This window comes from Rhipicephalus microplus, chromosome X (assembly GCF_043290135.1).
Source record: "Rhipicephalus microplus isolate Deutch F79 chromosome X, USDA_Rmic, whole genome shotgun sequence".
NCBI lineage: Eukaryota > Metazoa > Arthropoda > Arachnida > Ixodida > Ixodidae > Rhipicephalus > Rhipicephalus microplus.
The window spans coordinates 234,074,888-234,097,279 of record NC_134710.1 but is presented as its reverse complement, the minus strand read 5'-3'; the positions used below and the strand labels follow the sequence as shown (position 1 = coordinate 234,097,279).

Sequence of the window (22,392 nt, the reverse complement as noted above, 5' to 3'; positions counted from 1 at the left end):
AGAAAACTTGATCTGGATCTGCCACTGGAATTCAACAATAGAAGCAGCCGATTAATTTGCAAAATAAGTGCGTGAAACTTGTCAGTTCACAGGAAACGTCAAAGTAGGAGTGCCACCACTCAAAATCACCAAACACAGACATTGCAGACACTTTGAAACCAACAATGCCAAATTTGAAATAGACAGGAAGAAGTCAAGAGAGAATAATTGCGTGAGAAGGAGGGCCATCCTGGGCACTAAGCCAGCCTGAGCTCGCAAGGTCAGAAGTTCGAAACCGCGCCGGGTATTTTTTTTTTGTTTTTTGGGGAGAAGGGAGAAGCGGAAAATGACTTTGAAGCAGTTAAGAGGTCAGGTAGTATCCTACAGTGCTAGGAAAGTGCAACAGAACCCTCTACTTAGAGAAAGCGCAGCAGCGTAGCATGAAATGACAAAATTCTGTTCAAAAGCAGATGCAGGACCATTTCTAATCGTATATTTACTTAAAACACGTGATAAAGGTATCGTTTAAAACAAAAGAAGAGGTCTGGGGTGCTGCCTCACTGGCGACCACCTGCCAGAAAACACTTCCTCACCAGAGCAGGACTGGCCACCCAAGTGCTGTACTTGGCGACTACCTCCCATGACTACAGCAATAAACCCTTGGCCCTTAGTCCCCAGCGGCTGCGAAGCAACTTTCCAAGGCGGCGGTCAGACCTGCCACGCAGCGGAGGGTGCTAAGAATCTTTGGGTCCGGACAGGCCACTATTAGAATCTGAATTTGGTTACCTTCAATGCTAGAACGCAACCTACTGAGGCTAGCCTAGCTGTCCTCTTCAAGAAATGTGTTCAATGGGATGCAATAGGGCTCAGTCAACTTAGGAGGACATGTGATGCTCATACTGTGCTGAAGAACAGGCATGTCCTATGCTACCATGGATTAGTTGACAAAAAAAAAAAACAAGGTGTGGGGTTTCTTATACACAAAAATATCGCTGGCAACATAGAGGAATACTACAGCATCAGTGAGAGGGTGGCAAGTATCATAATCAAGTCTAACAAAAGGTACAAAATGAAGGTGGTACAGGCCTACGCACCTACATCGAGCCATGAGGATCATTTGATTGAACGCTTCTATGAAAATGTAGTCAGCTATTAATAAAGTCATGTCACAGTATACTATTGTGATGGGCAACATTAACGCCAAAGTAGGCAAGAAACAGGCTGGAGACCATGCAGTGGGGGAATATGGCATCGGCTCTAGAAATACCAGAGAGGAATTATTAGTAGAGTTCGCAGAACGCAATAATTTACAGATCTTGAATACCTTCTACAAAAAATGGGCTAACCGTAAGTGGACGTGGCAAAGTTCTATTGGTGAAACTAAAATGAAATAGATTTCATTCTTTATGCACACCTAGGCATTGTACAGGATGTAGAAGTAGTTGGCAAGATCCGATGCAGTGACCATAGAATGGTAAGAGCTAGTATTCACCTAGATTTAAAAGGCCAAAATCTGATACACAAGAAGCCAATTAATGAACTAGCAGTGAGGTCGAAAGTATAGGAATTCCGAGTTTCACTTTAGAATAGATTCGAGGCACTAAACGAGGTAACCGATGTTAGCGTTGACACAATGAACGATAACCTTACTAGTATCCTCAAAGAGTGTGCAATGGAAGTCGGAGGTACAGTCACTAGACAAGACACTGCAAAACTACCTCAGGAGACGAAAAATCTTATTAAGAGACGACAAACCATGAAAGTCTGAAATGCAACCGACAAAATAGAGCTAGTGGAGCTTCCGAAGTTAATCAATAGGCATAAGGCAGCCGACGTCAGAAGGTATATCATGGAGATAATTGAGCAGGCTGTAAAAAGCGGCAGAAGCCTAAAAGCTGCGAAGGCAAACTAGTGCATAAGCCGAAGTCGGATGCATGATTAAGGAACAAGAAAGGCAATGTCATAACCAATACATAGTGTTCATGTGATGTCACTTCCGCTGTTGTCGCCCTCTCCCGCCATGGCCGGATACCTCCCTGGGTACCTACGGCAAATTGCGTGCTGCAGCGTGGTTTGTTGGGGGCTCGTCATCTGTTGCTGTGAACGATGTTGAAAGGGAAGCATTGTGATTTTTTGTGGTTGTACTTTAACGGGCTCATCAGATTAGGAAGGCCTCGTTTGTTCACTGGATACAAGACCAGAAAATCGAGGTGTGCGGCACGTATACCAGCCACCGCGCACACGTACATTGGCTGCCCGGCACGACCTACAAGGGCCCATTATCTCGCTTTCACTACAAACACTACAAATTGCATGCCCGAAGAACAAATAAAAGCCCAAAGTCTCTCGAGCCGCAATTTTAAGAGTGGATGAGCGAAGCACAGCAGCTCCCATCGAAAAAGAGCAACTTTACAAGAGATAAAATATTAAAATTAATATATTGCTGCGGCCCACGCCACAAAAGTAGCTGCACCCCCCCCCCCCCCAAGTGTTTTAAACAGCCTCTTTGAAATTTCAAGAAACAGCTAAGGAAAATATTATGCGAGGCAGACAGAGACTTCGCGCGATGTGTGCCGCAGTAATGCCGGTCATCACTTTTTTTTTGCGTATGTTTTGACACCTTTTTCATCTTGTATTTTACTTTTTTGTACGCTAATGTACAGTGGAGTCCCTGAGAATGATGGAGCCGTGATAGAGAATGTGGAAATCGAGAGTGCCCTCCTACCTGGCGCCTCGTTCCCAGCTGCCACACGCGCGCCAACAGCGTAGCCTTGGCGCGCATAAGCTCCGGCATCCGCCAAGATGGCTGCCAGGGCGCCTCTTGGTCTGGGCCAGTCAACCGTCGGCTTCTTCCCGCGCTGGCATGTCCGGGCACGCTACGCTGGTGCGCTGCGCGGGCCTACGTCACAATGCAGTGCCATTTCCCATTGGGCGCGCGTGACATCCTCCTCTCCTACGAGCTGTTGCCCGACGATTCGCTCGTCGCGGCAGATGCTCTCAGGCCTCCACGAGAGGTTGACGCGCTGCTTAGCAGGCGGCTTCTCGTTCGAGCGTTCGACTTCGGCCCTTGTGCGGGAGTCGTAGCGCCGTAGGCAAGCGTACTTGCTCGGTCTTGCGGAGTTCCCTATACGGCCTGCAAGCCCGTGAGTGTCGCACTGTGCTGCATCTTGGGTTAATAAACTTGTTGTTGTTGTTATCCTGCCTCATGTGCGGTTTCTGCGCCGTGCCGGAGAAAATGACGAACCCGGCAGCAACGTCTTCGCACGCAGCGGCAGTGGAGGACATCGCATCCCTACACGGTTGCGCATACTAGGTAAGCCTTGTGCAAACCTATCTCCACAGGAAATAATTGGCCAATTTTTCAAAATCCTGACCCCCCCAACTCGAACTGAGGGGAGGCGCTGCGGTCACCGAGGTGAATGGACGCTCTTCACGTCGGCTCCGTTCTCATAGAATGATTTTGCAGCGAATACAGCCAGGCACCGCTCGGATTTATATACCATCTGATTCTTCTCGCCACCGAGAATCCGAAGGGACCGTATTCTGAGGTGGGTGATCATTTTTCGAGATTTTACGACCGAAAACCAGCCCCCACCAAGCAGCGTCTACTATTCCTACGACCGGCGCTCCGCATCGACTGGGGTGGCCTCACAATAGCCAGGCCTCGGCGTTCGCGCCATACAGGCCGTAATCATCAATAAAGGAGATATCGCAGCAGAATGAAGACGCCACCCAACGGGAAGACGAAGACGTCAACCAATAGGAAGATGACACAGGCAACGGGTGGACAGAAGTTCGAAACAGAAAACGTGCGAAAAAAGGTAGCCAGGAACGCCGTGGTAGCCCTAGCCCTACCCGAACACCTAGAACGCGCGGTGCAAATCTGATATGCCGGATAACCAGAGCCAGCAAAATGCCAAGACTGCCGACAGGCGACTTCAAGATCGTTATAAGGCCAAGAGGAGGACTGCAGCTATCCAAGCTCAGCTTAACGGAGCTAGACAAAGCTGTGTATGAAGCGACCGAGATCCCTTATGAAGAAAGAGAGACGGACACGATTTGTCCGAATAATTTTCAGAACATCTTGGTCATTAGCACCCCAAACCAAGACCATGCAGACAAGTACCAAGGCATCAAGCATATAAAAGCCAACGACAAGTTGTATGAGGTGGGAGCATACGAGACGGCCCCGGAACTCACTGCCAAAGGTGTAATCAAAGGAGTTCCTTTGAACGAAACCCCACGGGACATCACGGCAGCTATTATTACAGCCCGAAATCCTACGGCGATCGCAGCCAAACGTCTTGGCAACACCACGACAGTGATAGTCCTTTTTGACGGCAGCAGAGTCCCGACGCACGTTATGTACAGAGGAGTGCTCACACGCTGTTCACTATACAGGAAACAAGTTGACTTTTGCAAACAATGCAACCGACTTGGGCACAGGAGTGACGTGTGTTGGAGGCCAAACGACAAGCTCTGTGCGGGTTGTGGAACTCCTGATCCGAGCGAGGACCACCACTGTCAGCCACGATGTCAGCTGTGCGGCAAGGATCATCCCACGGCTGACAAACTCTGCAAGGCCTAGTTCAAGACACCCTACATCGTAAAACAACGCCAGTGGTTCCGACAACTTCAAGAGACGCTCGAGGAGAACTACCCCCCCTACCACCAAGCGAACCGAACGCGGGAGGTCCAAATTCCGGACGAGGGCAACGCCTGGGTCCAGATCAAAGTCCTGGTACTGCGCAACGCCCCGCGGCCACACCACCCAGTCTCCGGGACCGAGAAGGGGCACTACATCCCGTTCCAGATCCCGATCTAAGCCAAAGAGTGGCAATGGCCATCAAGGGAACCCGGCATTCACGGTGAGCTGGTCAGACGTGGCTAAAGGGACGCGCCCTGAGCCTTCGGGGGAGACTGCGCATAATGTCAGTGATATAGCGGAGCTGAAAAAAGAAAACGCTGAGTTTAGAGAATTGATATCACAACTTACTCAGGAAATTCAAAGTCTTAAAAACTGCACAAATAGAACTTCTAGTCAAATGCGTTCCGCGGCCCAAGAGCGCCTCAAAGAAATGCCAGATAACCGAATGGACGAGGACAGTACCCCGCCACCTCTTAAAAGGAAAGCTCAGGTGTCTAATGACAAAACTACGCCGCAAACCTCGAACATTAATCAAACATTGTCCGAAATACAGAAAGCAGTTAAGGAACAGGCAGAGGCAACTAACAACCTCTCGCTTGCAATATCCATGATCATGAATAGACTAGATAAACTCGAAGCTAACGTAGCCAATCTCAACCCTAGGACACCTCCGGTACTTCCAGCTACCAACCTTCCGATAAGCACTGAAGGAAATTCACACTTAACTCAGGGCACCACATCAGTGGCTATATCAACTAATTTCATGAGGCCTGCCTCCTTTCACCCTCCTCCCTCTTCGATAGCCAACTCAAAATAGGGAAGCCCAGAAAAAGGGACTTAATTATTTGGCAGTGGAATTGCAGGAGCTATGAGGGGAAGAGAGCAGTCTTGCAACAACACCTTAGAGACAGAACCAAACCGGATGTTCTAATTTTGCAGGAAACCCATGCTTTAGCTAAGCTACCGGGATATCAGGCGATCGGCCCCTCAACAGGGGATATTAGAACACTAACCACTCTAGTAAGGAAGGGACTCGTAGCAATCTGCCACGACACCCGCATCACAGAAATTGAACATATACTCGTACAACTTGCCCCTAAAAGAAAAAAATCTCCGAGCATATTTATTCTGAATTTGTACAGCAATCCCACACGCATACGACAACGCTTCCTTCTTCTCTTTAAGAAAGCCGTAGATATAGCGGGGCCCAATCCACTCGTCATAGGTGGAGACTTTAACGCTCCACACAGTGTGGCAGCTTGGGCTAGTTGGTATGGCATGATGATAGTTATAGCGCGAGAACAAAACGACGACACAGAGACAAGAAGGACACGAAAGACACGAGCGCTAACTTCCAACTGAGTTTATTGCGCAGAGCACGAAAATATATAGAGGAGACAGTGACCATGGCACAAGAGCAGAACATGAGTAAGAAAACCAAAAACAAGCAGCACAAATACAAAGGCACTGAAAAACAGCAAAGGAGAAACCGAACCAGAAAGGTAAAGCTACCTGCCCGCACCGAATCCTTCGAGGAACCTGCGTTCCTTCTCGGACTAAGCCACGGAGGGCTTGCTAATCCAAGGCACCTGTTCGCGTTACCTGCCCGCACCGAATCCTTCGAGGAACCTGCGCTCCTTCTCGGACAAGGCCACGGAGGGCTTGCTAACACAAGGCACCTGTTCGCGTGCCATCTGCGCAGCCTCGACAATGACCCGGGTGCTTCCATCTCTGTGTTTGTACAACGTCGCTGTTTCCTCGAAGAGGGGAACACACTTGCACTCAGTGCAGTGCTGGGCAAGAAAACCATCTTTCCCGTTTTTAACATTGTTCGCGTGCTCTCTAAGCCGATCGTTCAGACACCTTCCGGTCGTTCCGACATAACAAGCACCGCATGAAAGGGGGGTCCTATAGATGACTTCCCGGGAGCAGGCTGCATACCTGTTTCGATGTTGAACTCTGCAATCTGTTGATTTTGTTTTCAGGGGGTTGGTAGATTTGGTGAGGCTGATTAATTTGAACGGTGCTGAGAACAGGACGCAAACTCCAACACGTTTTCCGATTTTTTTGAGCCTATGTGATATCTGGTGTATGTAAGGAATCACGGCTATCCTTTCACGTTCTGTATCCGTGTTGATCAGATTCTGTCGCGTCCTCTGCTCCGCCTTCATAGTCCGCAGGATCGTCTCCGCAACAGACGCGATAAACGCCTCGGGGAAGCCTGAAGCCTTAAGGCGGGAAACTTGCGCTTTGAAGCTCGCAGAGATATTGTGGGCGCAAGACCTGTTTAAAGCATTCTCAAGGCAGGTTCGAGCTATGCCTCGCTTAACTATCTTACTGTGAGCAGAAGAAAAGGGGAGTAGAGGTTTCTGCGCACGTGGTTCATAACACCAACAGATGTGCTGTGGGCTAAAAACCAGATTTAAATCCAAGAAGCGTAATTTGTCATTATCGGGCATTTCATGTGTCACAACAAGAGGCTGCAAACAATTTTCGAACACGCCTATAGTTTGAGTGGCCAACGAGTGAAACATAGAAGACTTACAATTTAGAATAACCAAGAAATCATCCACGTATCTAAAAATTTTGACATGCGAGCCTTCTACCTTTTCCTGCAGTTTTTTGCCCATTTTTGCCAATAGAAGATCACTGAGTAGAGGTGCTATGCATGAACCAATTGAAACACCCTTTTTCTGCAGATAAATGCGATCATTCCATTGAACGAATGTAGACGTAAGATACAGCAAAACCAGGTCAAGAAAATTCCGCGAACTAATGCCAGTTTTTAATTGGAAGTTCAATTCCCCGAAAATTTCTATGTTATCGCTTACACATTCTAGTACCTCATCGTGAGGCAGCGAGTAGTATAGGTCCTTTATGTCAATTGAAAAACCGAAAAGATTAGATTGATTTGACTGTTTGAAAAATTCTATCAGAGCCTGCGAGTTTTTGATCACAAATGGGTCGTCAATCTTTAGACACAGTGCTTGGGGATACGGATATACAAGAGCCAAAGGAAAAACGCTATGGCAGGATATTCAAGAAACAGGCCTAACTCTCATCACTGACCCCGACTCCCCTACGCGTATGGGAATTGGGCTTGCAAGAGACACCACTCCAGACTTAGTGTTAGTTCGTAACGCGGGGACCGCTAAATGGAAAAACACATTCGATGATCTGGGGAGTGATCATCGAATATTAGAAATCAGGATAGAAACCATGGCTGCTGCAAAAATTCAGAGACAGATTAGATGGACTGACGGATAAGTTTCAGAAAGTCAGAAACGCGAAAAAACAAGACCCTATCAGCAATATAGAAGATTGGATCAAAGATGTCAATAACGACGTCGGCGAGACAACGCGAAGTATCACTTCAAGTCCACCCCTAGAGCGGATTGATAGCCGTCTCGCACACATGTGGGAGGCCAAGCAATCACTGCAGAATAGATGGCGGGGACAGAGGCACAACAGGCCCTTGCGCAAGCGCATAGCCAAGCTGAACAAACAGATCGAAGAACATTGTAAGCAGCTAAGCAAACAGCAATGGGACCAAGTTTGTAATAGTCTCGATGGCCAAATGAATGCTGGTCAGACATGGCGCATGCTCAAACACCTGCTAGACCCAGATAACACCAAATCAGCACACAAGCAAACCTTGCGTAAACTGGTGCACCAGTATAACGGCAGTGACGAGAACTTTATCGCTGAGGCTAGCAACACGTACATTCCCGCCATGCCTGTCATAGAGCACGGACCATATTCCGGAGGCCCGAACGAGCTCTTAGATGAGGAGTTTACTGTGGCTGAAATCAGGGCCGCGCTACAGAAGCTAAACACCAAATCTGCACCGGGACCAGACGGGATCACTAACAGAACACTACGGAACCTCGACGACCAAGCCATAGAGAACATCACGCAATATATTAATGAGTGCTGGACCGAGGGCACTATACCAAAACAGTGGAAAAAAGCTAAAGTAATCTTCATCCCCAAGCCCGGGAAACCCCTCGATCTATCGAATTTACGCCCCGTATCACTAACGTCTTGTGCTGGGAAGCTGATGGAACACGCTTTTCTAGACAGAATCAACACTTATCTTGAGGAGAACGAAATCTACCCAGATTCCACGTTGGGGTTCCGCATACGGCTCTCCACGCAAGACGCCATGCTGCAAATTAAGCAGCAGATTCTAGACAACAAAACAAGAGCTACCCGGGCGATCTTAGGGTTAGACCTTAAAAAAGCCTTCAACAAAGCATCGCATACGGCTATCTTACATCAGATCTGCCAATTAGGCTTAGAATCAAGAGCGTATAACTATGTCAAGGACTTCCTAACAGACAGAACGGCATCTATCGTAATGGGAAAACTGAGATCTGAGGAAAGGCTTATGGGCAGTGCTGGTACCCCGCAGGGTTCGGTCATATCGCCATTGCTGTTTAATCTCATAATGATAGGACTCCCGGCGCGGCTGAACTCAATATACGGAATACATCATTCTGTATATGCAGATGATATCACCATCTGGGCGTGTGAAGGTAGTGACGGAGAGATAGAGCAGAGACTACAGGAGGCCGTCACCACTATTGAGGAGTATCTTGATGGTACTGGCCTCGAGTGCTCGCCAGATAAATCCGAACTCCTCCTCTATCGCCCCACGCTTAAAAGCAGACCACCCAAGGGATACAACCGGGACCGTGCTTATGAAGAGATCCAAATTCACACCAAAAACGGCAGGACTATTCCTATAGTGCAACAAATCAGAGTCCTTGGACTCATCATCGAGTCTAAGGGTACAAATGATGAAACCGTCAAGAGGTTAGTAACCAAAGTCACCAACGCAATACGGCTAATCAAGAGAGTCACCAACAAACACCAAGGCATGAAAGAGGCTAACGTCATCAGGCTTATTTATTTATTCGCCATAAGTCACATTATATACGTAGCAGCATATCTAAACTGGTATACAGCCGAAAAACTCAAAATCAACGCACTCATACGAAAGGCGTACAAACAAGCTTTGGGCCTTCCAGATAGCACCAGCAACGAAAAACTGTTTCAACTGGGCTTACATAACACTTTAGAGGAGCTGATAAAAGCGCAACAGATTGCCCAGTTGGAGAGGCTAGCCAGCACGCGCACAGGACGGAGTATCCTTGACAAGTTGGGGATAAATTACCATAGGCAACAAGGAAGCAAAGTGTCAGTTTTAAAGGTGATCAGGGAAAAGATCCAGGTCCCCAATCTGCCCAAAAACATGCACCCCGAATTTAATCAGGGCAGAAAAGAAAGCCGCGCTAGAACTCTGCTTAAACCCTACGGCAGAGACAAGGAAGCGTTGTTCGTAGACGCAGCGGAGTACCCTAGTCACAAATCCAACGTTGCGGCAGTAATAAACACCGACTGCAAATGCGTAAACGCGTGCTCCATACGCTCGGATAATTCAGAAATCGCGAAAGAGGTGGCTATTGCACAGGCCATAATTTCCCCAAAGTGTAGGTATGTCATCAGCGACTCGCAGTCAGCAATCCGTAACTATGCACGAAGAAGAATATCTCCCGAGGCAGCCAACATACTCCTCCGCAAGGCAAATCTCATATCATCCGAGGAATTTGAAGAAAGGTACATTATATGGTTCCCATCCCACACCCCGTGTGCGTCGCTCATTCCCAACCTCAACGAGGAGGCTCACCGCGTAGCGCGAGGTCTCACTTACCGCACTCGCAATGGAGCTTCACATGAGGTACTGGGAGGAGATGAGTGGTGGGAAAGGGACAGAATGTTTAGGTTCTGTGACATTATCCAATTCTACCAAAAGTCGAGGCGCAGATTTCCCCCACCTAGCTCCACATTAGACAGATCTCAGGAGGTTGACTGGAGGCGACTTCAAACTAGAACATTTCCCAACCCGAAGCACCTAAATCGCATCTACCCAGAACTATACCCAGGTGACTCGTGTAAACTATGTAGCATGAGACGCGCCTCCCTAGAGCATATGTTATGGGAATGCACACAGATACAGGACGCCAATGCAGTCTCCCCAGAACAGCTTGGGGCGCGGTGGAGAGCCGCGCTGATCAGCTCAGATCGGACAGGTCAAATATGAGCCATCCAGCGAGCACGAGAGGCGGCTGAGAGACAGGGTCTCTCCACCGCCCCTGGTGCGGCTTAGGCCCACGCCTCAATCCGCTGGTTAAATAAAGTTTGCTCACTGACTCAACTCGAACTGATCGGCTATACTTTAAAGTGAACTAATATTGTTTCGCATCCATTTTCACAGTTTGTTTCAATGCAATACCCGAATTTCCACGATCGCCATCACGATTTTAACCGCCTCCCTGACACGCTGATTGTGCACGCAGTGGTCCCGGACAAGTTTGTATGTATAGTATCTTAGCGAGTTCTTTGTTTGCAGGTAAGTGCTTGGCTATGGCACTTACCCGGAATGAAGTTACACCTGAAGACGCAAATATCACCGAGTTTCTTCAAGTAGTTTTTTTTTAATCTGCGCCAGCCAAACACACCGGTACTTTTCTGAAAATTGCAATGTGCGTTCTCAGTTTTAGGTAATAACTTTCGGCGAAGAAACACCCTGAAGCTCTGCTCCCTCTTCGGGGACTACTAAATCAACTTGCCTCATTAGCAGCCCTCAAACTTGCATCGTGAGGCAAAACTAAATGGGTGCAAGCATGAGGAGATAACACAGCAGCGGTAGGCGACGGAGTCAGTAGGTACCCGGGCATGTCCGTGGCGCATTCCAGAAGTGACGAAGGGGCGCTGCATGACGCACGTGCACACTATGTATATGGATAAGATAGTCAAGGTGGCAAAGGAGCTCTACAAAGAGAGCTGTACAGCAGCCAAAACAACCAGGATGATATCGTGAGAAACAATAATAGTCCAGAGGAATTCGACATCCTACCTGCTTCGTCCTCCCGACCACCGTCGGAACAAGCACCCTCCCAAACCGGCCATCCAAATCTATGTCAATACTGGTGTAGCCGTACCACAAGTTGACCACATGCGCATTTTAGGCCTATTCATTTAATCAAATCAACGAAACACCATCGCACTGGAACGCCTCACCGTTGCCGTCACTCAAACAACCCGCCTCATTGGTCGCTTGTCCACTCGAAAGCAAGGCATGAAAGAAAAAGAGCTACTCCAGCTTATCCACGTCTTCGTCATATCTTGTCTCATGTACGCGCTACCATGTCTGCGCCTACTGGGATGCGAAAGGAACAAACTGGACCAACTTATTCGCAAAGTGTACCAGACGGCTCTTGGACTCATTCGCACGACCTCTCCGTCGCATCTCCTCAGCCTCGACATCCTGTCGACAAACTCATCGAAGCGCATCGCACAGCACAGATTCAGAGACTTCCCGGTAGCAAGACCGGCCGCTGGATACTCACTCGCACAGGACTCACCACCTCGCCATCGGGCGCAGACCCGGTCTCTATACTCCGACTTTACGTCACTGTTTTCTCACCAAACCACTGCCGAAAAACATGCTTGCAGGACACCATGACGGTAGACAGCAAGCAGGAGTACAAGCCTTACACGAGGATTACGCCTCGCGGCCCGATGTGGCCTACGTGGACGCGGCCCGCTACCTCTCTCAGCCAAGCGCGTACGCACTTGGCAAAAATAACTACTCGCACCCCCCTCAACACCGATGCAATCTTGCGAATAGCCGGCTCTGTCCGTGCCCTCCACCCCGCCGAAGCCGAGGAAGCGGCTATAGCTCTCGCGGTGTTTTCCGGGTTCACTACGATCCTCAACGACTCAAAAACTGCTATCTCCTATTTCGCTTGCGGTACCATTGCTCCCGGTACCTTAAGGCTCCTTGAATCCCCCGCCTACCTCGAAGACGAGGATCCGCCTCCCATATCTCTTATCTGGGTCCCGGCGCACGCAGGAAACCCGGGGATCGAGGCCGCCCACCGACAAGCTCGAGAATTCGTCAACCGAGCGGTGGGCCCCGCCACGAACCCAGAGAACACCGGCGAGCCCCTCATATCCGATCACGAAATAGCTCAGCACTATCGCCTCGCACGTCGAACAAAACCACCGCCGCATTCCTAACTCACAAAACCACAAGAAATCACATGGTGCCGCCTCCAAACGAACTCGCTCCCATGCCCGTGGATATACACACACATTTACCCCGACCTGTTCGGTCCGCATTGCACAAAATCTGGCTCCCTCTCTCATATACTATGGGACTGCAGTGAGGACCCACCCCCGCCTGATTTCCTGACCACTCCCTCGTCCGAGGCATGGGAAAGAGTACTCCCAGATACGAGCCTAGCGTTACAGCTCCGGGCCATACAGCGAGCTGAGGAGGCGACGGCCAGGCACGGCCTGATCGCCATTCCTCTGTAAATTTTTTTTTTCAATTAAATAAAGTTATTTTTCTCTCTCTCTTTCGGCATCCTACCAGTAACGACAGGGGAAGTAAGGAAAGCCTGAGAAGGAATGAAAAAAGGCAAGGCCGCCGGTGAGGATAAGGTAAGTACGGACCTCCTGAAAGATGACGGAGAAATTGTGTTAAAAAAGCTGGTCACCTTATATATAATGTGGCCCTTGACAGGAAGGGTACCAGAGTCTTGAAAGAACGCCAACATCATTTTAGTCCATAAGAAAGGAGACGTCAAGAACTTGAGAAATTACAGGCCAATCAGCTTACTGTCCGTTCTCTACAAACTATTGACAAAAATAATAGCCAATAGAATTAAGGCGACATTAGGGTTCAATCAACCAAAGGACTAAGCAGGATTTCATACAGGCTACTCCACAATATACCATATTCATACTATCAATCAGGTAATAGAGAAATGCGCGGAATACAACCAACCCCTATACATAGCCTTCATAGATTACGAGAAGGCGTTTGACCAAGTCGACACATCAGCAGTAATGCAGGCACTACAAAATCAGGGTATCGAACAACCCTACATAAATATACTGGAAGAAATCTACAGTAGATCCACAGCCACCATAGTTATCCATAAAGAAAGCGACATAATCCCAATAAAGAAGGGTTTAAGGCAGGGAGACACGCCCTCTCCAATGCTATTCACCGCATGTTTACAGGAGGAGGTTTTCAAGACCCTAAATTGCGATTTTCTGACATTGTCTTGATGAGTAACTCAGGGGCAGAATTACAGCTCTTGATTACAGAACTGGACATAAAAAGCAGAAAAGTAGGTCTGAAAATTAATATACACAAAAATAAAGTAATGTGCAACAGTCTCTGTAGAAAACAGCACTTTGTGATAGATCGAGAGGCACTGGAAGTTGTAAAAAAATATGTCTACTTAGGAAACCATGAAAGTAAAATAACTAGAAGAGTAAGGATGGGGTGGATCACATTCAGCCAGCATTCTCAAATCATGAATGGCAAACGGCCACTGACCCTCGAGAAGAAGGTATATAACAGCTGCATCTTGCCAGTACTCACCTACGGAGCAGAAACCTGGAAGCTTACAAAGAGGGTTCGGCTTAAATTGAGGACGACGTAGCTAGCGATGGAAAGGAAAATGATAAGTGTAACTTATCATTTTCCAAGACACAAGAAGAGAGCACAGTGGGTCATGGAACAAACTGGGGTTAAGGATATCATAGTTCAAAATCAAGAAGATGAAATGGACATGGGTCAGGCACATAGCACGTAGACAGGATTACTGCTGGTCATTAAAGGTAACTGACTGGATTTTCAGAGAAGGCAAACACACAAAGGGGAGACAGATAGTTAGGTGAGTCGATGAGATTAAAAAGTTTCCAGGTATAATGTAGCAACGGAAAGCTCAAGACCGGCTTGATTGACGGATCATGGAAGAGGCCTTTGCCCTACAGTGGGCATAGTCAAACTGATGATGATGATGTATTAGTCAGCACAACTGGCAGCCATGGCGGCAAGCGTGAAACACTTTTTCTGCCTGTTGGTGTCACGTAGCATGTGACAGCGAGGGTCTTGTTCTGGCCGACTTGAATCACTTGATCCCTTCAGGCAGTACGTGTGGGGTTATTGCTCAACTGCCATCTAGTAATAAGATCACGAGCTCCGGGACACCAACAGACAGAAAAAGTGTTCCAACACCACACCAACATCAAAACAACTGAGGGCCATGTAAGTGCAGAAAAATGAAGGGAAGATATTTTTGAAAGGAAGCTTCATTCAACATGAAAGGAAGCTTCATTCATAAGCAGTTCCCACATTCGTGTGAAATTTACATTTTTTTTTCCAAGTCAACACTGTTCTCAGAAAGTCCTTGCTTTTAGACACAAGAACATTCTCCGACAAAAGCAAAGATAGCACGGGTTAAAAAAGTTGAATTGGCAATATAGACAAGCAGTGTGAAGAAGACAAAACATCGTTAGAAAGCTTTGAATTCTTCCTTCACCACCTTTTCAAATGATAGTATGTTAAAATCGCACTTAATGACGAATTGCTTCCAAAGAAAATTCCACCTATGTGAAATTTCCAGTCGGCGATAAAGAATCATCCCAGCAGCTGCTAGCGCCTTCAGTTGGCTGTACAAATAAAATCAACTGAAGACGAATCATCAGACACACACACACACTCACAAAAAAAGTACCCTTACCTCATCTGCAGGATCCACTCCATTAGCGATGGCGTGGTCCTTTCCGACCAGGTTGTACCAACTGCGCAATAGGCGTTTTGGCTTCTTATGACGCACTCGCAGCCTCAATTCCCGGCCACCCTGCAGTGCTCCACGGGACATGGCGTACTAAATGCAGTAGAGGAGCACATATTCATAAAAACAAAAGCATTTGTTTCTTTAATTAATAGCTAACAATAATATTTTATATACAGATGCATATAATATATGGAATTATATTTTCCCGATAACAGCAACTGGCGCGTTCAGGCCACATAACATTAACATGCTCTGGGCACTTTGTTTGGATAGGTTTTCTCAGAAAGATTCCATTTCAACAGTGTTACAAAAAGTTCTTACAAGGGCTCCCCAGAATTCTCATATACAACTATTTATAAAGCAGTTTGCCTTATATTACATCTTGTTTCTGCATACATGGCCAATATGAATTCTATACCCTGTGTGCTGTATTAAGCTGTTATATTCATGCATTTTTTTTACAATGCCAATTCATCAAAATGTATTATTTAAAAACTAAATAAAAATGTAAATAATGTGTTCAGGCACAACACTGATATCCTGCCATTATATTTGATTCGGGAGATAAGGTTCACCATCCAAACAATGACTGCATCCAAAACACAAAAGCTTCTTTCAGTCAGACGCTAAACCACTCTGCGGTCAGTGGCGAGGCACTGCTGAATGAGCACTTTTGTGGTTCATTCACACACGCATTTTCTCACTTGATTTTGCCCCATATTTTAAAAGCATAAGTAAATATCTTTTACTTGAGCTTTGCTTTTTTTATCGTTTCAGACCAGAACAGATGAAACTTGGCCTGGGTAATGATTTCAAACTGCAAAAGTTAAAACCGAGCGGTACCTTAATTAGGAGAAAACCAAATGCTTTTTTTCCCCTTTTCCTGCCTCATTATTACCAAGAACTGGAGGCTTCAAAAAATTAAGTTTAAGCGATGTAAAACCTGGTGGATATCTCTGCCTTTATAAAACTCCATCAAATAAAACACTAAAAACTGTAAAAATTTATAAAAACAAGCAAAAATATTAACATTGACATAATTATTCTGGCACATCCTTTCAGCACACAAAAAGAGCTCATAGAGGCTTAATATGAGAATTAGGAAAAAGATAACTGAGTAAAAAGCTTTCTCAAGCCCTAATATATAGTTTGCAATGATCAATATAAGCTCCAACTTATAGAAGGTTATATATTAATCACAAAATGATAATAAATGTTATTGCCCTCATCACGATACAAGATGGTTCAAGCATGTAGGTTAAGGCAAGAAGTAATACACACCACTATTTTCAATAACAACAAAGCTGTATCATTCTGGCTCAAGTATACCAGAGGAAAAAGCTAAAGAGATAAGCACATACACTTGCACGAACTAGAATAAGAAATAAAGACTGCAAATGTATAGCAAAAATGAACGTAAATACTACAAAACTGCCATTATCAGTTTAAGTTAATTCGAGAAGAGAGAGAGAGAAAAAAAAAAACCTGACTCAGAATATGCAACGGTGAGTTAGAGCAAGTAAAATTTCAGAGACTTATCACTGGTCAATGCTAGTTTTTCTTCGTCTAACTTTGCACATCAACCCATCTTTTGTTTCTTTTTTTATATTTTACACACAGTTTCCAGTAGTGAAATGTTTCCACAAGCATAATATGGAATGCCTTTGCCATGGCGGTGTCATAACAGTCATAATTGATGAACAGTTCAGCAAGGTTAGCACGTAAACACAACAGTAGCTCACTTAAGTACAGTTGAGTAAAAGGGGTGAAAGAAGGGAGGGGGGAGTCGGGCACCATGAGGAGATTTAAAAGCAAGTCTGTGGTATGTGATACATTTTTCATCCTTGGGTAACAGTGCCATCAAGATGACAGAAAACCAAATGAAGCCTATGTATTTAAAATTTTCCTTGGAATGTCTCAACCAAGTACCCCATCAAGTAATCTAATATGTATATTTCTGCTATGTGCACTCCTAAAAGCCCACCGTTACCCTTTTCAACTGACATAGACTAGAAATTGACTGACAATCTCATGAAAAATCTGCAGACAGCTTTAAAGCAGGCAACTCTACGGCTGCAAGTTAGTATACAAAAAAAAACACTCCACGCATTCACTTAGCAACAAATGCACCTGCATGGTACCACATATCATGAAGCAGAATGATTCAGGTCAAATGCTGCTAGTATAATAAAGCTTTTCTGTCAAACAGTGCACTAAAGAAGTTCGCATGCAGCCAACACTTCTACAATTTTTTCTCACAGGCTTTGCATATACTCACCGATTATCAAATTTCCAAGTTTCAGCTGTGAATTGTTAAACTGAACACCCACTTAAAAAAAAAAGGCCACCTATAAAAATTAGTGAAATAAAATAATAATGCCGACCCATGCTTAAAACACAAAAATATATAAGAAAAGATTTTGGCTGCCCATGGGTGTCTTCCTCACAATGACAGACTATTTGAACTATGGAATGTTTTTTTGGAGCCAGACCGAGAATACTTCAAAGGTTCAGAAGCGCTCCACTGCAGAATAAGCAAGCCAATTAGTGAACTTTGACAGAGTTGGCACAAGCTTCACTTCACGGAGAAGAGAAATGCGATTTTAAACAAAAATGGTGCTGTTGTACCACGACTGCATATGCATGCATTTACACTTTTGCAAGCACACGAGAAGAGGTCCCATGCCCGACACCTTAATGTTAATTAAAGCTGATGAATTCAATAAAGCTTTACTAAATGTCACCACACCTGACATGAATCTGGCTCTATTTTCCCACAAGCAGACCTGCCAAGCTTAGAGCTGTTTACTACTGCTGTGAACACTAAAACCTATGAAAAAAAAATTGATTTACACTTCAAATGTTGACTGTAAAATGCTATGTACAAGCACACTGTTCTATACCCTCAGCAAAAATGCTTGTGACACAAAGGTTCCTTTATGAGATTCATTGAATAGCAGTTGCCTTTGCACATTGCTTCTATGAGTATGTGATGCTGCTATGATCAAGTCTGAATAATCAAGGGGGTCTTAAGAATAAGACTGTGAAAATTGATTGGTGACTTCGCCTGCACTCATAAAAATTGGTGTATTTCTAAATTTGATGCAAATGAAAAATAGTAATATATAATATTTCAATAATTGCCAGGTGATATTATCCTAAAACCACAATATCAATATAAGGGGCATTGAAATATAGTGAGTCAAGTTATAAAGTTATGGCCGGCAATGCGAACCATAAACAAGGTTGAAAATCTGGAGCACTAAAGCAGTACAAAATATATGAACAAAGAGAAAATGCAAGAGACATGCATGCTAAATCAGGCAATATAGTTTGTTTATTTAAAAATCTGAGCATGCAAAAAGGGTACAAAATCTTGCTAATGTTCGCGCCACTCCTGCACAGTCTACTTTCATTATGACCACGAAGAGGTGCTAAAAAGTGATAGCGGTCAGTCGGTGCCTGCATGCAGTTTCACGTCTGGCTACACATTATGCCTTTCCCAGTGTTTCGCGCGAATCTTTATGTTTAACTATAGTAGACCAAGTTGTACAACTCATTTAAAGTTGGACATTATAAAGATCACAAGTCCAGTAGGGACATTAGACATAACAAATAGCTTATCTAGGACAGGTAATATCCTTAGGGCACTACTGAGTGCTTTCAGTTGAAAACATTCAGGCATGCCCACATGACAACTTAGATACTGATAGGAGGAAAAAAAATCCAAAATTCAAATACAGAAAGTAGTGCTTAAATTTGAAGAGACGTGTTTATGTAATGGTTATTGCATCAAAAAGGTCAAACAAGAGAGTAAGAACTTGCAAGTATAATCACAAGTACAGCAGTCTGAGCAAGAAGAGAACATCTAGTACGTATGAGAAGAACAAAAAATAAGCTTGCGAATTTATCTTCCCTGCGCCTATTTTAGCAATTTGTAAGCTGTAATGCATTCTGGAGTCTTTCAAATTGGCCAAGTGAATTCCTTGTTCCCACAATCTATCACCATGTCTGCTTTAAAAGTTCCTGGATCATTCACATCTTACTAATTACATGCTGTTATACCTGAAATCACTTTCGTTGCTTTGCAGCTAGGTAGATATCAATAAATTATCACTTAGTTTTTTAAAAATGAAATCATTAATTTATTATTTTTCCTTTTCCAGTGAACAGCTTATATTTGAAATTGTAGAAATAAAGCTTCTGCCATAAGCATGAAAATTAGGACGCTCTTAGTATAGGCAGTGAACCGACAACAGGTGTCAGTATTATGCTCGTGAATCATCATCACAAGTGATGAATATATGCCCTCATTGCCACTTTATTGAAAGGAATTACCGCAACAAACAAAACACTGATTACACAATGACAAAATTTTTTATATTACCCACTATCTCTCAAAACAGTAATAGTAGAAAATATGGGCTAAAGAAAGGCTAAATATACGACATGTTATTGCAGATGAGCTTTCATATAATGAGCCAATGGCAAAGTGTATGCAACCACACAAGCTCTTGATTAGCACAAAAAGAAGCATCTAAATTGATTTCCAAAGACCATGAAGTGAGACACATTGGTCACCCATAAAAAGAAGTGACCAATGAGACTACATATTTTGCAAAAAATCCTCATATAGCATAGTGAGATATCAGATCTAAAAGCACAGGCTACAATTAATCATGCCATTAAACCAAATAAACAGCTCCGTAAGACTGCTCGATGATTATAATGCCCATATTTTTTGACCCCTACTCTCTCCACTCTCACTGTACTACTTCCATGGTGTTGATAGATATGTGGGTTTTAACGTCCCAAAACCACCACATGATTATGAGAGATGCCATAGTGGAGGGATCTGGAAATTTCGCACACCTAGGGTTCTTTAACGTGCATGTAAATATGAGCACACGGGTTTACAGCATTTTCGCTTCCATCGAAAATACAGCCGCCGCAGCTGGGATTCAATCCCGCGACCTGCTGGTCAGCACCCGAGTACCTTAGCCACTAGACCACCACAATGGGGCTACTTCCATGGTGTTACTTTGCTATTAAAATGCTAAGTAAAATGCAATAAATTCTTTTATTATTACTGATCCGAAAAGCTATACAATCAATATCGATCAATAATCACCATTTCAAAGTATTATTCTAAAAAAGACAAAAGATCTGCATCCACGCCTACTGCACTTGACTAATGCAATTGGTGCAAGTCTGATAGCGCCAGACTTTTCCTCTAGTATTCCAAATACAAAGCTTTGTTAGAGAAACAAACAGCACTAAGGTAGAAGGGGTGCTCAGTGGACATGTACAAGAACACTTTACCTCATGCATTCATAAGAATGTTTAATATCTTGCATCCACTTGCATGTTTAGTGATAGTATGAATCGGCTAAGGAAACAAGGTAAAAAATAATCAGCTATCTGATTCACACTGTCTGTTAGCAGTATAGCACTAACAGTCCAGACAGCACATACACACTGATCGTATCAAAGATACAATTTTGATGTACAGCCAGCACAGTTGAAAATGAAATTTGTACAACAAAATGGCACATGTTGACAACACATGAATACACCTTTATTTGTCTCTCATGACAGCAACTAATCAACTATGAGAAAAGCCTAATGATAACATGTATTGACACCTAGGCAATCACATATAATCGTTTAAAAAGAATTCCAAATATGTGAGTACGATCACAAGTTCCTTGACAAGAACAAGCATTCTAGTCTCAGCACAAATTAACGTGATAACCCACATACAAGTGCCACTTGTTGCTAGAGACGATTCCCTTGAAAAGGAACACTTGCACATATCCAACAAAGTAGAAGATGAATTTTCTGGCTCAGTTTCTTCAAATATCAGTTGCAAGCAGTTGTGTTGGAACTATTTTGCCAGTTTCCCTAACTTACAATTTATCCAAAGGTCAACAGGCAGTATTGAATGAAATAGACTAAACACTGAAAGGCGGACGCTTGAGAAATAGTTTGTACATCATTCGTCTGTTTTGCGCCAGTTTAAAATTGTTAATTAATCAAATGTACGATCTGATTGGCATAAGCGCTAATCACCCAATCAAGTTTTAGCTTTTTAAGAAGTAAAATTGAGAGAAAACCAAAAAGCGCGAAGGGTTTAGCGTTTACTGAATTTTTTTTTTCAAGCAAACGATGACAAGTTTTGGCGCAGTCCTTAACTTATGTAGCGTCTTCGAAAGTGGCCGAAATGGGTAAGGAAATTCACAAAACGAAATTACTCGCCTGTCTGGTTTTGAAGCACAAGACTGGGTGAGTGAAGTTTCAAGTCATTCCGAAATAACCCAATCGCCAAAGTAACCACCCGGTAGCTAACGTTCGAACGTCTGCTAGTAGGTCAGTAACGAACGCCCAACAACACAGTAAAGAAAAAAAGAGGGGGGGGGGGAGTGAATAGAAGCACAAGAAATGCACTGGGCTTCTGATGTAATGATAATGGAACAGCCTTTTGGCGCCTAGTACGAGTAAATATGTGTATCACAGTTGGAAGCGCAATTTCGGATCAAGCTAGAACGAGTACTACAACTAAACAAATAACTGAAATTGTCATCGGCGACCCGGCCGGTGCAATTGAGCCAAATACGTTGGTTCGCACACCCCCTCCGCCCACGCAGATATTTAAAACTGACGCCTTAGTAAAACTTTGCATACGCCGCATGCAGAGGAAACGTTCATTACCAGTAACATCCGGTGAGCAGGAAACAAACTTCAAGTCGAGGGTTCAGTAGCCTCTGAGCCCCATTCTCCTAACCAAGCTAAAACCATCACATCAAATGTATATCAGCACCAATTTACTATGAACATGTCGCTACAACAAACTGCAACCAGGATATTGAATACTGGAGAAAAAAAACCACTAGAAAGCACCGAATAAACTCCTATCACCACAAATGCACGGACTTCCCGCCGCCATATTGGGAGTTTGGCGCCTTTTGAACGCGTTTGAAAAGCAGGCGCAAGATGGCGCGAAAAATCACTGTTGATTTAAATTTGAATAATAATAATTGTACGTTGTTACTATGTGACAGCCCATACTAACCCTTATGTCTAAGCCATGCGCGTGAT

General features: G+C 44.7%; 1 protein-coding gene across 3 annotated transcripts in view; it reads right to left on the bottom strand.

Moving 5' to 3' along the window:
• The window catches only part of Pcl (polycomb protein Pcl), a 135,133-nt gene extending 112,867 nt beyond the window's left edge, over positions 1 to 22,266 (bottom strand). For 2 of the 3 annotated variants that reach the window (XM_037435919.2, XM_037435920.2), the window contains exons 1-2: positions 22,006 to 22,266; positions 15,238 to 15,384 (exon numbers count right to left, since the gene is read on the bottom strand). In XM_037435919.2, coding sequence (XP_037291816.1) covers positions 15,238 to 15,384; positions 22,006 to 22,014 — 156 coding nt within the window. In that variant the 5' untranslated portion in view covers positions 22,015 to 22,266. Of the gene's footprint in view, positions 1 to 15,237; positions 15,385 to 20,616; positions 20,684 to 22,005 lie in introns of all 3 variants that reach the window. The other variant, XM_075878805.1, reaches the window with a different exon arrangement.
• Between the last annotated feature and the right edge of the window lie 126 nt (positions 22,267 to 22,392).